Source organism: Notamacropus eugenii, chromosome 5 (genome assembly GCF_028372415.1).
Source record: "Notamacropus eugenii isolate mMacEug1 chromosome 5, mMacEug1.pri_v2, whole genome shotgun sequence".
NCBI lineage: Eukaryota > Metazoa > Chordata > Mammalia > Diprotodontia > Macropodidae > Notamacropus > Notamacropus eugenii.
In genome coordinates, this window is record NC_092876.1 from 216,182,850 (window position 1) to 216,199,301 (window position 16,452).

General features: G+C 38.3%; 1 protein-coding gene across 1 annotated transcript in view; it reads left to right on the top strand.

The window, feature by feature from the left end:
• Positions 1–16,452, top strand: part of GALNT5 (polypeptide N-acetylgalactosaminyltransferase 5) — a 71,216-nt gene that overhangs the window by 30,911 nt on the left and 23,853 nt on the right. Inside the window, exons 2-5 of the mRNA XM_072612021.1 lie at positions 1,776–1,942; positions 5,377–5,496; positions 7,850–7,985; positions 9,913–10,032. Of these exons, the coding sequence (XP_072468122.1) occupies positions 1,776–1,942; positions 5,377–5,496; positions 7,850–7,985; positions 9,913–10,032 (543 nt within the window). The remainder of the gene's footprint in view (positions 1–1,775; positions 1,943–5,376; positions 5,497–7,849; positions 7,986–9,912; positions 10,033–16,452) is intronic.

Consider the following 16,452-nt stretch of genomic DNA (forward strand, 5'->3'; position numbering starts at 1 on the left):
TTATGGATACTGCTGTACACATATGCTTGTTTGAATGCAAAGAAAGGGAAAGAAAATACCCTAGGGCAGACACTCTGGTGAAAACTGCCAATGAGAGCACCAATTATAGCCCATTCAACAGCAAGGACTAGCTTTGGCTTTAATATTTTATACTTAAAATAGATCATAATGCCATTCTGTGGTTCACAGCCTACTTACAGGAGGAATTCATGGCTCGTATTCATAGTAAAATAAGTAATATATTAATAGTATGCTATTATACATAACAATACATAATAGTGTACTATTATACATAGTACATTCATAATAATGATAACCATGTTATAGTTGAGATTTATCTTTATAACAATTTGAAAATTATTTGTATAGCATTTTAAATTTTGCAAAGTGGTTTACATGTAATTTTCTCATTTGAACCTCCATCCTATGAGACAGATACTATAGGTATTTTGATAAGGAAATTGAGGTCCAGAGAAATGAATGGAAATGAACTGCCTATGATCACACAACTAGAAAGTCTTAAAGATGGGAATTCTTGATTCCAAGCTCAGCACTTGATTGTTGTCTTGAATGAGTTTTCCAGGGTCATAGAAATAATAGGTAGCCTAGCAAGGTTGGGGAGCCAGTTCCTCTGGACAATCCAGTACTTATTCTGCTGCACCCCATTGTTCCCCAGCAACAAGATGTAAGTAACATGAGTATAACTAGGGTCAAAAGACTATTGTAAAAAAGAAGAGATAATGACCCTTGAGTCAGAGGAGTGGGCTTCAAACCCCTGCTTTTACTACTATCTGTGTAAGCCTAGGAAAGTCATTTAAGGCAATAAGCCCTCATTAAGCATCTATTCTCCACTATAAAATGAGGGCTTTGTGTTAAATCATCTTTGATGCCCTACTTCTACTAGTTCTAAATCCTATGATCCTTATTTTACATGTCAATGTAATGAGATGCAGAAAAGGTGAGTAACTCATTCAAGGTCCCACAATAACTGAAAAATGACAGAATTCAGCCTTAGATTCAGAATTTCTTACTCCAAGCCCAGGACTATTTTCAGGTGGAAAGGAAATGGACCAATCAGTCAGATTTGAGGCTCCTTAGCCCATTGGAGATGGGAGGTTTCCACTGTTTCCACATATGCCTTGTGACTTGTTGCTTTAGTCTTTTTATTAAAATATTTATTAAAATATTTACAATCTTCAGCTTTTGACAACCACTCATTTAGATGTGGTGGTACATGGGGGAGGTTGATGTTGGTGGATCTCTTGAGTTCAGGACTTCTGAGCTGCAAGAAGGCCAAAGCTGGCAGGGTGTTTGTACTATCTGACATCATTATGGTGAGCTCTCAGAACTAAGGGATGGGTTAATCATGCTGATTACAAAGGGGTGAACCCACTCAGATTAGAAATGGAGTATGGCAAAGCTTTCTTAATGATCAGCCGTTGAGTAGGCCCATGAGTGGCTGCTATACTGTTGGCCTGGGCTCAATCCTGAGACAGAAACAGAGACAGAGACAGACTTCTGTCTTTCTAGACAGAGATATGAATGGATGGGTGAATAAATAAATGAGTCAATGAGTAGGCAAATAAGTAAATAAACAAATGGATAAACAGAAAGATGAGAGAGGGAGAGAATTTACAATCACCTGGAATTTGTTTTGCCTCTAATGCCTTGGCTTGTACATTACCATCCTAATCTAACTCCTTTTTTAATCTGCTGTGTAATGTCAACATCTTAACCTCGCTTATACTCTACTATTTTGTTGGCCATCCATCCAGGTGTGCAGATCAGCTGGTTCACAACAATCTCCCCACCACCTCTGTGATCATGTGCTTTGTGGATGAGGTGTGGTCCACTCTTCTCCGCTCTGTTCACAGTGTCCTCAATCGCTCGCCTCCACACCTCATTAAGGAGATTCTCCTAGTGGATGACTTCAGCACCAAAGGTAACAGAAACTCATAGCCTGCATCCTGACAAATTAATATGTCATTGGGGTGACGGGGGTGAGATAGGGGGAACTGATTAATTTTTAATCAAGCCAAGAAAACTGGAACATGGCCAAAACTGTGTTTGGCTTGCTACATTATAGTAACAATATGATGTATGAGTCTATGGACTTTAAAAGGTCAGCTGAAAATAAGTACTCCTAGATTGAAGGGGTCTCTACTGCCATATTTCCACTCAAGTGAACCTCCTTTGCCACTTTTCTAAATCAGCCTGCCTCGACATCATGATAGAGTGGGGAAAGTATTGAACTTAAATTTGGAGGACCTGTGTACCATATATACTCTGTGTAACCTTGGACAAGTCGCCTAACTTCTGTGAGCCTTATGTTCCTCATTTGTGAAATTAGATGTTTGGTCTAGATATTTCCCAATGTCCCTTCCAACTTTAAATCTTGGTTCTATGATCTTTCTATAACACTGGCACATGAGCCTATTTGCAATCAGTCATTTGGGAAAATACTAGAGAAAATGAAATGTTCTACACAACTCAAGCAACAGATTGTTGTGTACAAGCATCTGTGCTAGTATAAAACAACGAAAGAAGCAAACATTCTTGCCATTCATCATTGACAGGACAGGGCCTTTCTTGCTGGTGGCAACCAAAGGAAGATTTCAGATCTCAGGACATCAGAGGCAGGTCTCTTCTCATTCCTTCTATGACTCCAGTATACACTGTCCTCCTTATTTTGACCAAACCTCCCATTTCCAATGGGCTAAGGAGCCTCAGATCTGACTGATTTGCATTTCCTTTCCTTTCTTACATCTAGAATATTAACAAGTGACTTAATATGCATTTCGAAAAATGCTGTAACTACTTAAACTCCTTATTTGTAGACTGTGTGGATAAGTAGATAGGTCTGCTTTAGAGTCAGAAAGACCCGAGAAGCCCTGCTTCTGACACGTCCTAATGACACATCCATGGACAAATTATTTAGCTTCACAGTACCCTGAGAAAGTCAAAACTACAGATGAAGAGTCCTTTACTGATAAGAAATCATACCTCCTCCCCTAAAAACAAAAAGTGAAACCTAGAGGAAATGTATTTGTTCCAAAACCTCAATTTTTAAGTATCATATGACACAGATTTATATGTGCCTGCTGAGTTTGTGTTTTCCCAATGCTATGAGTCTTTGTGCAACAGCCACAAGGTTGATGAATATAATGGTACTCATCTTACATGGGCTGCCTCTGTGAATTCAAAGTACAACGGAGACAAACAACTCCTATGGCTTTCTTAATATCTCCATAGGCACTGGCCAACAATTGCAAATTTCAGCAAATACAAACTGATGTTGAACCCAGATGGAAATACAAAACCCAAAGTAACTTCCATTTTTTTTTCTCCTTCCCATATTAACATTCGTCTGTAACCACAGCGATAAGTGATGTGCTGGAACCAGCGTCTACTGGGAGAGCCAAATGTTGAATTATCCAAGTCAGTGAGAAATTAACAAATCAGAGTTTGATTTATTATTTTGTTGGTCACGTAGACTTAAAGTGATGAAGAGAATGTTAATAATGCAGATGAAACTTAAAAATGTGTCCTGTTACATGTTCTTGGTGGCAGTGTTCTTGTTTTTGGGCCGGGGGAAGTAGTTAAACATTTATCAGCACACCACTGAGATCTGTTTTCACAGCATGGCTCCTTTTTTTCTTAAATTTTATTTATTTTACTCTGAACTTAAGTAATAAAACACACATTTCATTGGAAAATGCAGTCATGTCCATCAGCCGGGAAATGGCTACACAAGTTGTGGTAGATGATTGTGATGGAATACTACTGCGCTACAAGAAATGAGAAGTTCAATGATTTTTAAAAAAAACATGGATAGATTTGCACAAAATAACAGAGAGCAAAACGAGCAGAAACACAAGAATTCTGTACACAGTGTTAGCAATAAGGTTTTGAGAACAGCTTTGAGGGACTAAATCATTTTGACTGTCATAAATACCCAAATTAGCTACAAAGGCACAATGAAGAAAGACTTCTTCCACAGTCATGCCATTGCCAGAGTTATCACAGCCAAGTTCCCAACAAAACTTATGGCACATGGAACACATGGTGTATTCTAGTTAGGGAAAACTGGACCACAGTGAACTGACTGAATGCCTCAAAAACTGAACTTGAGTAAAATCAGATGGTAAATTTCCTGATGGTAAATGATACACTCCCTTTTTGATGATAAAGGCTCATAACAGGGTCGATCACAGCTTAATCTTCCCTCTCTTCATCTTTCCTCTGTTTCTCTTTTTTCTCCTTTGTCTCTTTCCCTTTCTCCTTTTTCTTCTCCTCCTTTGGGATTTCCTCCTCCTTTTACTCATCTTTTCCCTTTTCCTCCTCTTGTTCCCATGCATCTCTTTTTCCTCATTTTCTTCCTCTTCTATTCCCTCTTTCTTCTTCTCTTTCTTTTCTTCCTCTTCCTCTATTCTGTCCTCCTATTTTTTCTCATCTCATCTGTCCTCTACTTCCTCCTCCTCTGCTGCTTCTTTCTCTTGTACCTCCTCCTGTTCTCTTTCCCAGAATCACTCATTTTAAAAGCTTTCAAGATCCAGAGGAATGAACAAGTCTGCAAGAGTGGAATTGAATGCACCACAAGAGGGATATCCCCTAACATCCTGGCTCCTTGGCAATTGACTATGGGCTGTCCTCCATTATCACTGCCACAGGAAGTAATGTGAAGGGAATCTTGCTGAATGAGAATTCTTCAACATCTTCTGTAAAAGTTGAACCAAGGAATTCAATATCATTTGAAAAACAATGTCAGATCTCAAATCAAGGGTCTGGGGCTTGAAACCCACCTCTACCACATACTTCTTGTGAGACTCTTGAAGTGACTTAACTTCTCTGGAACTCAAATTAGTCAAAAATAAAAATAAATAAGGTGGTACTAGATGAATTCTAAGGTCCCTTCCAACTCTAAATTCCTGAACCTATGAACCTCAACTTGTTTGTTGAACCTGACACAGAGGATTTTGAAGAGAGAAAACTGAGCATCCAATAGTTTAGAAATCAGGGGTGTGGAACCTAAGGCCTTGAGGCCACATGTGTCCTTCAAGGTCCTTGAGTGCAGCCTTTTGACTGAGTCCAAGTTTTACAGAATAAATCCTTTCATTTATTCTGTGAAGTTTAGATTCAGTCAAAGGGCCGTACTTCAGGACCTAGAGGGCCACATGTGGCCTCGAGGTTGCAGGCTCCCCACCCCTGGCAGATTCTTGATAACGTCTATCTAAGAAAATGACACCTGCCACCAAAACCTTGGAAAAGAGAATAAAATGTAACTATTCCAGTAAACATAGGATTTCTTAGGCTTGTCACAGCTCCAAGGTCAGGCTGAAATAAATATTTTCTCCTTTTTCTCCCTCTTTGATTTAGAATACCTGAAAGACCAATTGGATAAGTACATGTCACAGTTTCCCAAAGTCCGGGTACTTCATCTCAAAGAGAGACATGGCTTAATAAGAGCCAGACTGGCAGGGGCACAGATCGCAACAGGTAAGAGCTAGTTCTCACACCTGGACAGGATTCACAGAAGTCAAGTGTAGAGATTCTGGTATCAGAACACCTCTTCCCTCTGATGTCTCTGTTTTAGACAAATGATGTTCCTTGCCATGACACTTTGAAGACTTCATAGTCACATACTTTATTTTCCTCTCAAATAGTGTACTCTGTAGATTGATCCATACTTCTCCCCTGCTATCTCCCCACAATTACTGGAGCAATTCTTCATCTAGAATTATGGGTACATAATCTATGACACAAGCACTACTGTGACCTAAGACTCTTATTGGTGACCCCATTATATAGAACAATGTATAAGAGAGCCAACAGCCCTGACTTCATTGGCCAATTTGTCCCAGATATGATTTCGGTCATTTCTAAGTCTCATCCTTCTTGATCTCTCTGCATGCTTGGACATTGTCGACTCTCTCTCCTTTTGGATACTCTTTCCTCTGTTTTATTGTGACAGCACTCTTAATGATTGCCATCTTACCTTTCGTACTGTTCTCTCCAGTCTCCTTTGATGTGTCACATCCATGACACCTAACTATGGGCATTCTCCAGTGCTCTATTCTGAGCCCTATTGTCTTTTCTCTTAGTTCATTCTTTTAATATCCTCATCAACTGTCATGGGTTTAATTATTAATTGATAATAATAATTAATTATTAATTATTATCTATCCACAGTTACTTGCACATCTATAGATCCAGGCTCAGTTTCTTTGTAGAGTTTTGGTCAGGTATCACCAAATTTCTATTCAAAATTTTAAATTGTACAAATAAAAACAAAAGTAAAATTTAAAACAAAAAAATTTCAAATTGGATATCTCAAACTTTCTTTGTGCAAAACAGAACTCCCAAACCTGTCACTCTTCCAAACCTCCCTATTACTGTTGGCACCACCACTATTCTAGTCTCTCATGTTCATAAACTCAACATTTTCCTCAACTTTTCACTCTCCCTCCCCCCACATATCCAATCAGTTGCCAAATCTTTCCCCATCCTACCTTTTCAGCCACGTTGTACATTACTCCACCTTCCATAATCTGTCATCTAGCTAATTCAGCCTTCTCTTATATAGGAAATAGCATTCCTGTCTCACTGCCTTGGCATTGACCATCCCCCTTGCCATAAATGCTCTCCTTCTGCCTCATAGATCCCTCTCTTCCTTCAAAATACAGCACAAACACCACCTCCTACATGAATCCTTCATTTTCAATTTCTTTATCATTTTCTCTTTATATGTGTTCTCCATATACTTATGCATGTACTTGCTGTCACCCCAATTAGATTATCAGCTCCCTAAGTCTAGGGGTAGTTTCATTCTTGGTATTTGTATCCCATGCAGCCAACGAGGTACCTGGCATACAGTGTTTCATTAACATTTGTTACTTGTTAATTTAATAAATTTTTGATAATTGGTAGGTAAATATAAAATTTGAAGAAGGGGAGAGTCTAACTACTAAGGAATCAGGAAAGGTTTCCAATAGGAAGTGATGCTTGATCTAATCCTTGAAAGAAACAAAAAAACTAAGAGACAGAGGTGAAGAGAGTGAATTCTAAGTTCACAAGACAACCTGTCCAGAGTGTCAAGCTCAAGGAAGAGCTGGTGTGGCTGAAATGCAGAGTTTTTGAAGGGGACTTAGGTGAAATCAATGTAGAAAGGGGTACTGAAACCAGACTATGAAAGGCTTTCAATGCCAAGCTGAAGAGTTTGTATTTCATCCTAGAAGCGATTGTCACTGACACTTCTGGAGCAGAAAATCAGAGGATCAGACTTGAGCTTTAAGGATGTTCTTTGGCAGCCAAATGGAAGATGGATTGAAGAATGGTTAGGCTAAAAGTGGGAAGTCCATTTAGGAAGCTCTTTATTCATTTGACAAGCATTTATTAATCATCTAGGATGTGATGTCTTCAGTGTTACCAACACAAAGACAAGAATTCATCAAAATGCTTACATTCCAATGGAAAAAAACAAAATGTAGAGAAAATTAGCTCAAAATATATTTACAAGTAAATATGAAGTCATTTGAGGGTAGCTGGATGCAGAGCCAAAACTAGAGCAAATGACTTGCGTTTTAACCCAGGATAGAGAATTGTCCATATAAAGTTCTATTGGAAAAGTTATTACAATTTACTAATGAAGAAGACAGTTGTAGAGAGTCCAGACAAGATGGCAAGGCTGGGGTGGAGCTGTGGCTAGCCAAATGAGGGAAGAGCAAGAATAGAGGTTGGTTCAAAATAGCTTGAAAGGGGAGGGGAGTACAATGTGAGAGGCTAATGACCTGGTCCAGTGGTGAGGAGGGAGACCTGGGCCTAAACTGTATACCTTTGTTCTGCCCACCAGGTGACGTGTTGACATTCCTAGATTCTCATGTGGAATGCAATGTTGGGTGGTTGGAACCTCTCCTAGAAAGAGTTTATCTGAACAGAAAGAAAGTGGCCTGTCCAGTTATTGAAATAATCAATGACAAGGATTTAAGGTAATGTCATTAGATTTCACTGAATGTTTCCATTATGCACTAGTAACCAAGTATACTATTTAGCCACCTTTTACTCTTCTCAAATGTAATAAAGTCTCCATCTTGTTAAATAAGGAATTCCTGCCAGCAAGCTGGAGTAAGGGCATATCTTGGAGGAAAGATAAATTCATTAAATAATTTACTGATCCAACTCATTTCTGAACCACTCTTGCTCCCAACCCCAATCCTATAAACCTCTTAATCTGTATCCATGTCTTAACAAATTCCAACCCTCATTAATAGATGAATTTTCTAGTACTCTCTCTAAGCTATTTGGATCTAAGGGCCTATAAGACCCCATTCAGGCTAAGCACAAATCACAGGTGATAAAGGGAAATATTTTCAGGTACTTACAATCCTATTAATCAAGTGTTTAATGAGTGCCTACTATACACCATGCACTGTGCTAGGTACTAGACTACAAAGACAAAAATGAAATTGTCTCTACTATCAAGAGCTTACATTTTATGGGGGATGACAACATGTGCATGCACACATGTGCACACGCTCACATATGTATTTATTTATATTGTACATATGGAATGAACACTTGCAGAATAAACGTGAAATAAATTCAAAATAATTAAATACAAGTTAATGAGAGAATGTCCTAGAATGTGGGTGAAGGAAGGAATAGATTCTATAAGATGAAACTGTGCAAAGACATTGTAAAGGAATTTAAAGCCAAACGTAAATAATTATATATTATCCTTGAGGCAATAAGGAGCTGCTGGAGTTCGTTGGACAGGGTAATTACATGGTCAGATCTACAACTAAGGAAAATTACTTTGGAAGTCATATGGAGGTAGGATTGAAGTGGGGGAGAAAGTTGAGGCAGAGAAATCAACCGGAGAAGAGGCAACCTGACCTAAGGCAGTATCTATGTGAATAAAGAGAAAGGGTCAAATTTGAGAGAGGTTGTGGGGTTAGAAATAGTGAGATTGGGAAACTAACTATATATGTGAAGCTAGGTAGAGTGAGGAACTAATGTTAGTGCTAAAGTTATAAGCCTAGAAGATTATAATAATGTGGTACCCTCAGCAGAAATAAAGAAGTTCAATTGAAAGAGGAGTTTGGGGGGAAAGATCATGTGTTCTATTTGAATACATTGAGTATGAGATGTCTCTAGTACATCTGCTTTAAAATGTCTAATAAGCATTTTGTTGGTTATGTGGTTACTGAAGTTCAGGGAAGAGACTAGGTCTATTAGTCATCAACACAGAAACTATAATTAAGATCTTGGGAGTAGATGAGTAGGTAGGGGGTAAGACAGAGAGAGAAATGCAAAGACAGAACTTTGGGAGACACTACAGTTAGGGGTTATAAGATGGATAATAGGCCAATAAACGTATTAAAAGAGTAACCAGACAGATAAGAGGAGAATGGTGGCATGAAAACTCAAAGATGAAAGAGAATCTAGGGGGAGAGGGTGATCAACTGTGCCAAATGTAGCACAGACATGAAGAAGGATGAGCACTGAGAAAAGCTTATCATTAGATTTGGCCATTTAAAAAGACCATTGGTAATTTTGAAGAGAGTTATTTCAGTTGAATAATGACATAGGAATTCAGAATGTAAATCATGAGTAGTAAGAGGTAAGGAAATGGAGGCGATGAGTATAAACAGGCTAGGAGAGAGAACAAAGCTGGGAAAAAACTGAGTAATGCAACCATATGGCACAAAGAATTCATACATTCATTTGTTATTGAAAGATTTGTGGTGATGTTTATCCAACATCTTGTTCTTAGGCAGTTATTTCATTTATTCAGGATATATTGATTGTACCCCTATTATGTTCAAGGAACTATGCTAGGAAATCAACATAAGATGTGTAAGTTAATGTGGCATATATCTGATAAAACTTTTCCTTGCTTTTTCATTTTCTTAGCTACATGACGGTAGACAACTTTCAAAGAGGCGTCTTTGTGTGGCCTATGAATTTTAGTTGGAAAAAGATTCCTCCTGAGGTCATTAAACAAAATAAGTTAAAGGAAACAGATGTAATAAGGTAAGAGTGGGAAATCAGGATTGTGGAAACAAAGTGGGGACAGGGGCATAGAAATAGATCATTAAGGAGAAACGAAGTGTGCCAATTTATTCCATAATCTTCCATAAATCAATTACTGATTCTAGAATATGTTAAGCCAATGTAATTATTATAAAAACAACCCCAAATATGGAACTGTTGTTATTAACATCACCATCATCAAGAAATTTCTTGTCTGTCCTCTTCAGCTAGGTAGCATAGTGGATAGAGCACTGAGCCTGGAGTCAGAACAACTTGAGTTCAAAGCCAGCCTCAGATACTTACGAACTGTGTGGCTTAGAGCAAGTCCCTTCAGCTCTGTTTGCTTCAGTTTCTTCATCTCTAAAATGAAAGAACTAATAGCATCTCCCTCCTAGGTAGATGTTATGAGGATCAAATAAGACAAGAATTGCAAAGTGCTTAGTAAAGTGCCTGGCACATAGTGAGTATTATAAAAATGTTAGCTATTATTATATTCAAATCAGGGCCCAGCCATCGTTGGCTACATGTGATGTCTGGAAAATATGTGTGTATGTACACATGTATATACATATCATACACATATGGACACACATTCACATGTACATACACATATGTGTATATGCACATGCATACACACACATATGTATACCAATTCTATTGTTCATGCGACCACAGTACTAATAGGCATTCTTTATCCACTTGATTTTTCCTGTAAAATTGATTGATTGTGCTATCAGTGCATCATCATTGCTTGGTAATGGGTATCACACACGGACTGGACTCAGAGGAACGAGGTGAAACATCAGCTCTGCCTCTTGTTTTGTTGTATGACCTTGGCCAAGTCACTTAATCATTTTCAGTCTCAGCACCATCTCTAAAACAGGGATGATAACATCTGCTCTTCCTAACTCAAAAACTTGTTGAGGATCAAATGAGATAATATTCATAAAATGTTTTTTACCTGAAAATAGGCATATGGATATATTCCGTTATTGCTACTAGCTTTGTGATCCTGAGCAAATCACTGTAACTCCTCATTATTTTTAAAATGGGTATCATAAGAGCACCTAACCTTAATGAATTGTAGAGAGGAGTAAATAAAATAATGCCTATAAGCTGTTTTTACTAACTAATCCCAAAGTCCTCTATAAATGCTAACTGTGACTGTTTTAATTATTAACTCATTCTCATCTTTTTTTGATAGAGTTCAGGCAAAACTATTTACTAATCCTGGGATTACTCTTTTGTATTCAGTATTCTACACACTATTTTACAGGTTGATAAAAATCATAGCTGTTTATAGTTGAATAGCATTGTCAGAATGTGAACCTCTCCTCTGTGAGTACACTGAAAACCCTTGGTAAGGGAAGAGGAAGGAAATAAGCATTTTATATAGAACCTGCTATGTGCCAGATACAGTGCTAAGTAAGCACTTTGACAAATAGAGGTAACAGGTTCCAACATGATTTGGCTCCCTTTGAACTGGTTTGAATATTAGGTGTCTCATAGTGCTGTTCTAAATTTTAAACATTTTCCCCCTAAATTTCAGTTGCTTAAAACTCCACTAAGTCTTTTCTGACATCCTATATTTTGGAAGCTTTTTTTTTTTTTACATGGAGCTTGGGAAGTGAGTATTTGGAATGGTGACAATTTTGAAAAACGTTGTTCTTGAGATTTTATGAATCAATGTTCTATCCAGGTGTGAAAGAGACTATTTCAGGCAGTGTTAATGGTCTTGTGCCAATACAGTTTCTCAGTTGACTTCCCTAGAAAATTTTAAGGACTGTGTTTTTTTGGACGGAGATTTGTCATATGTCAGTCCATGAAAAATGAGAAGGTTCTGATGTGTAATTCTCTCCACAAGGTCACATCTTGCTAGATATTTAGAAAGTGCTGAAGTTTGTTGCTGTTGGTTTTTTAATTTTTTGTTTATTTTTGACATTCTTTTCTCTTTTAATTTTGAGTTTCAAATTTTCTCCCACTCTCCCTCTTCTCTCCTACCCACTGAGAAAGCAAGATTTCATCTATTAATTATGCATGTGAAATCATGCAAAACATATTTCTATATTAACCATATCACAGAAAAGGAAAAAAAAGTAAAAATGAGAAAATTTTACTTCATTTTTCACTTCATTTCTCTCTCTGAAGGTGGATAGCATTTTTTCATCATGAGTCCATTGGAATTATCTTGGATCACTGTATTGATCAGAGTAGCCAAGTCTTTCACAGTTGATAATCATAACAACATTGTTGTTACTATGCACAATGATGTCCTGGTTCTTCTTACTTCATTTTGCATCAGTTTATATGTCTACTTAGAGAATGATTGTAAAAAACTACTTGAAATAATAAAAAACTTGGGCAAAGTTGCAAGTTACAAAATAAACCCACATAAATCATCTGCATTTCTGTACATTATTAACAAAGTCCAACAGCAAGAGATAGAAAGAGAAATCTCATTTAAAGCTACAGTAGACACTATAAAATATCTGAGAGTCTACCTGCCAAAACAAACCCAGGGACTATATGAATACAATTACAAAACACTTTTCACATATAGGTTTTGCCATGTTTCTTCTGAAACTACTTCCCTCATCACTTTTTTTCTAAATTTATTTATTTAACTTTTAACATTCATTTTCACAAAATTTTGGGTTCCAAATTTTCTCCCCATTTGTCCCCTCCCTGCACCCCAAAACACTGAGCATTCTAATTGCCCCTATCACCAATCTGCCCTCACTTCTATCATCCCTCCCTTCCCTTGACCCCATCTTCTCTTTTGTCCTGTAGGATCAGATAACTTTCTATACCCCATTACCTGTATTTCTTATTTCCTAGTAGCAAGAACAGTACTTGACAGCTGTTCCTAAAACTTTGAGTTCCAACTTCTCTTCATCCCTCCCTCCCCACCCATTCCCTTTGGAAGGCAAGCAATTCAATATAGGCCATATCTGTGTAGTTTTGCAAATGACTTCCATAATAGTCGTGTTGTGTAAGACTAACTATATTTCCCTCCATCCTATCCTGATCTCCCCCATTACTTCTACTCTCTCTTTTGACCCCATCCCTTCCCAAGGGTGTTGACATCTAATTGCTCCCTCTTTCCATTGCCCTCCCTTTCATCATCCCCCCCACCCTGCTTATCCCCTTCTCCCCCACTTTCTTGTATTGTAAGATAGGTTTTCGTACCAAAATGAGTGTGCATTTTATTCCTTCTTTTAGTCAAATGTGATGAATGTAAACTTCATGTTTTTCTCTCACCTCCCCTCTTTTTCCCTCCACTAAAAAGTCTTTTGCTTGCCTCTTTTATGAGAGATAATTTGCCCCATTCAATTTCTCCCTTTCTCCTCCTGATATATTTCTCTCACCGCTTAATTGCATTTTTTTTAAGATATGATCTCAGCCTATTCAATTCACTCTGTGCTCTGTGTGTGTGTGTGTGTGTGTGTGTGTGTGTGCGTGTGTGTGTGTGTAATCCCACCAACTACCCAGATACTGAAAAGTTTCAAGAGTTACAAATATTGTCTTTCCATGTAGGAATGTAAACAGTTCAACTTTAGTAAGTCCCTTATGACTTCTCCTTGCTGTTCACCTTTTCATGGTTCTCTTCATTCTTGTGTTTGGAAGTCAAATTTTCTTTTCAGCTCTGGTCTTTTCATCAAGAATGCTTGGAAGTCCCCAATTTCATTGAAATTTCCCCTGAAGTATTATACTCAGTTTTGCTGGGTAGATGATTCTTGGTTTTAGTCCTAGTTCCTTTGACTTCTGGAATATCATATTCCACACCTCTCGATCCCTTAATGTAGAAGCTGCTAGATCTTGTGTTATCCTAATTGTATTTCCACAATACTTGAATTGTTTCTTTCTAGCTGCTTGCAATATTTTCTCCTTGACCAGGGAACTCTGGAATTTGGCCACAATATTCCTAGAAGTTTCTCTTTTTGGATCTCTTTCAGGTGGTGATCGGTAGATTCCTTGAATACTTATTTGCCCTCTGGTTCTAGAATCTCAGGGCAGTTTTCCTTGATAATTTCATGAAAGATGATGTCTAGGCTCTTTTTCTCATCATGGCTTTCAGGTAGTCCCATAATTTTTAAATTGTCTCTCCTGAATCTATTTTCCAGGTCAGTTGTTTTTCCAATGAGATATTTCACATTATCTTCCATTTTTTCATTCTTTTGGTTTTGTTTTGTGATTTCTTGGTTTCTCATAAAGTCATTGGCCTCCATCTGTTCCATTCTAATTTTGAAAGAACTATTTTCTTCAGTGAGCTTTTGAACCTCCTTTTCCATTTGGCTAATTCTGCTTTTGAAAGCATTTTTCTCCTCATTGGCTTTTTGAACCTCTTTTGCCAATTGAGTTAGCCTATTTTTCAAGGTGTTATTTTCTTCAGCATTTTTTGGGGTCTCCTTTAGCAAGGTGTGCACCTGCTTTTCATGCTTTTCTTTCATCTCTCTCATTTCTCTTCCCAGTTTTTCCTCCACCTCTCTAACTTGATTTTCAAAATCCTTTTTGAGCTCTTCCATGGCCTGAGCCCATTGGATGTTTGGGATACAGAAGCCTTGATTTCTGTCTTTCCCTAATGGTAAGCATTGTTATTCCTCATCCAAAAGGAAGGGAGGAAATATCTGTTCACCAAGAAAGTAACCTTCTATAGTCTTATTTTTTTTCCCTTTTCTGGGCATTTTCCCAGTCAGTGACTTAACTTCCGAGTGTCCTCTCCACACCCACTTCGCCTCCAGATCTTCTCAGCCAGCACTTCGGGTCTAAGATTCAAATGCTGCTCCCCAGCCTCAGGGCTTTCAGTGGTGGCAGGGCTGCTATTCAGTGTGAGATTAAGTTCCGGTGCTCAGGTTGGGGCAGGGCTATCACACGGGGCTCAGTTCCCTCAAGGGGTTTGTGCAGAGACCTTCAACAGTGGATCTGAGCTCCTGCCTACTTTGGGAGCCCCTGTCTGCTGCCGCCTCCACTGCTGTCTCCCAAGGAATCCTGAGTTATGGAGACACCCTGCTCCCCTCTCAGTGAACCAAAAAGACTCTCTCACTGACCTTTGGGGCCTGTGGGTGGAGGGACCTGTGGGGCCGCTGGCGATCACGTCCCTGAAGCCTGCTTGGATCTGCTCCTCTCGGTGCCACACAGCCAAGGCAGGGCTGGGCTCTGCTCCGGGTTCGGTGCGCAATGGACCTTTCACGTCGGTATTTCGGGTTTCTCTGAAACAGAAATCTCCTCCACTCCATTGTTCTGTGGCTTCTGCTGCTCCAGAATTTGTTGGGAGTTCTTCTTTACAGGTATTTTATGAGCTGTTTGAAGCTAGCTTATGTGTATCTTTCTACTCCACCATCTTGGCTCCTCCCCCCTCATCACTTCTTATAGCACAATAGTTGTGCTGTTGTTTTCAGTTGTGTCCAACACTTCATGACCCTGTTTGGGTTTTCTTAGCAGATACTGAAGTAGTTTGCTATGTCCTTCTCCAGCCCATTTTATAAATGAGGAAACTGAGGCAACCAGGGTTAAGTAACTTGCCCAGTGTCACACTTCTAGTAAGTTTCTGAGGTCAGATTTAAACTCAGGTCTTCATGACTCCAAGTCACTGTGCCACTAGCTATGTAAATTCCTTCTGATTGCCCCAATAGTGATTAAGTTCTTAGAATTAGATGTATCATCTTCCCATATAGGAAGGTAGACAGTTTAACTTTATTGAGTCCTTTATGTTTACTCTTTCTTGTTTACCTTTTTATGCTTCTCTTAAGGCTTCTTTCTGAATGTCATATTTTCTATTCTGTTCTGGTCTTTATTGTGAATGCTGGAAAATCTTCTTTCATTAAATATCTATTTTTCCTCTGAAGGATTATATTCAATTTTTCTGGGTAGTTTATTCTTGGCTGTAATCCTAGCCCTTTTGCCCTCCAGAATATCATATTCCAAGTCTTCTGTTCCTTTAACATGAAGACTGCTAAATCTTGTGTGATGCTGACTGTGGCTTTATAATATTTTAATTGTTTCTCTCTGGCTGCATGCAATATTTTCTTCTTAATCTGGGAGCTCTGGAATTTGGCTATATTATTCCTGAGAGTTTTATTTTGGGATCTCTTTCTTTCTCTTTATTTATTCATTTGTTTGTTTATTTTTAGTTTTCAACATTCACTTCTATAAGATTTTGAGTTCTAAATTTTCTCCCTCTTTCCCTTCTCCCACTCCCCAAGACAGCATGCAATCTGATGCAGGCTGTACATATATATTTCATTTAAAAAAATATTTCCACCTTAGTCATGTTGTAAAGAAAATTTAGAACCATGAGAAAGAATAAACAAACAAAAAAATAGAGAGAAAATAATATGCTTTGATCTTCATTCAAACTCCATAGTTCTTTCTCTAGATGTGGATAGAATTTTCTGTCATGAGACTTTTGGAATTGCATTA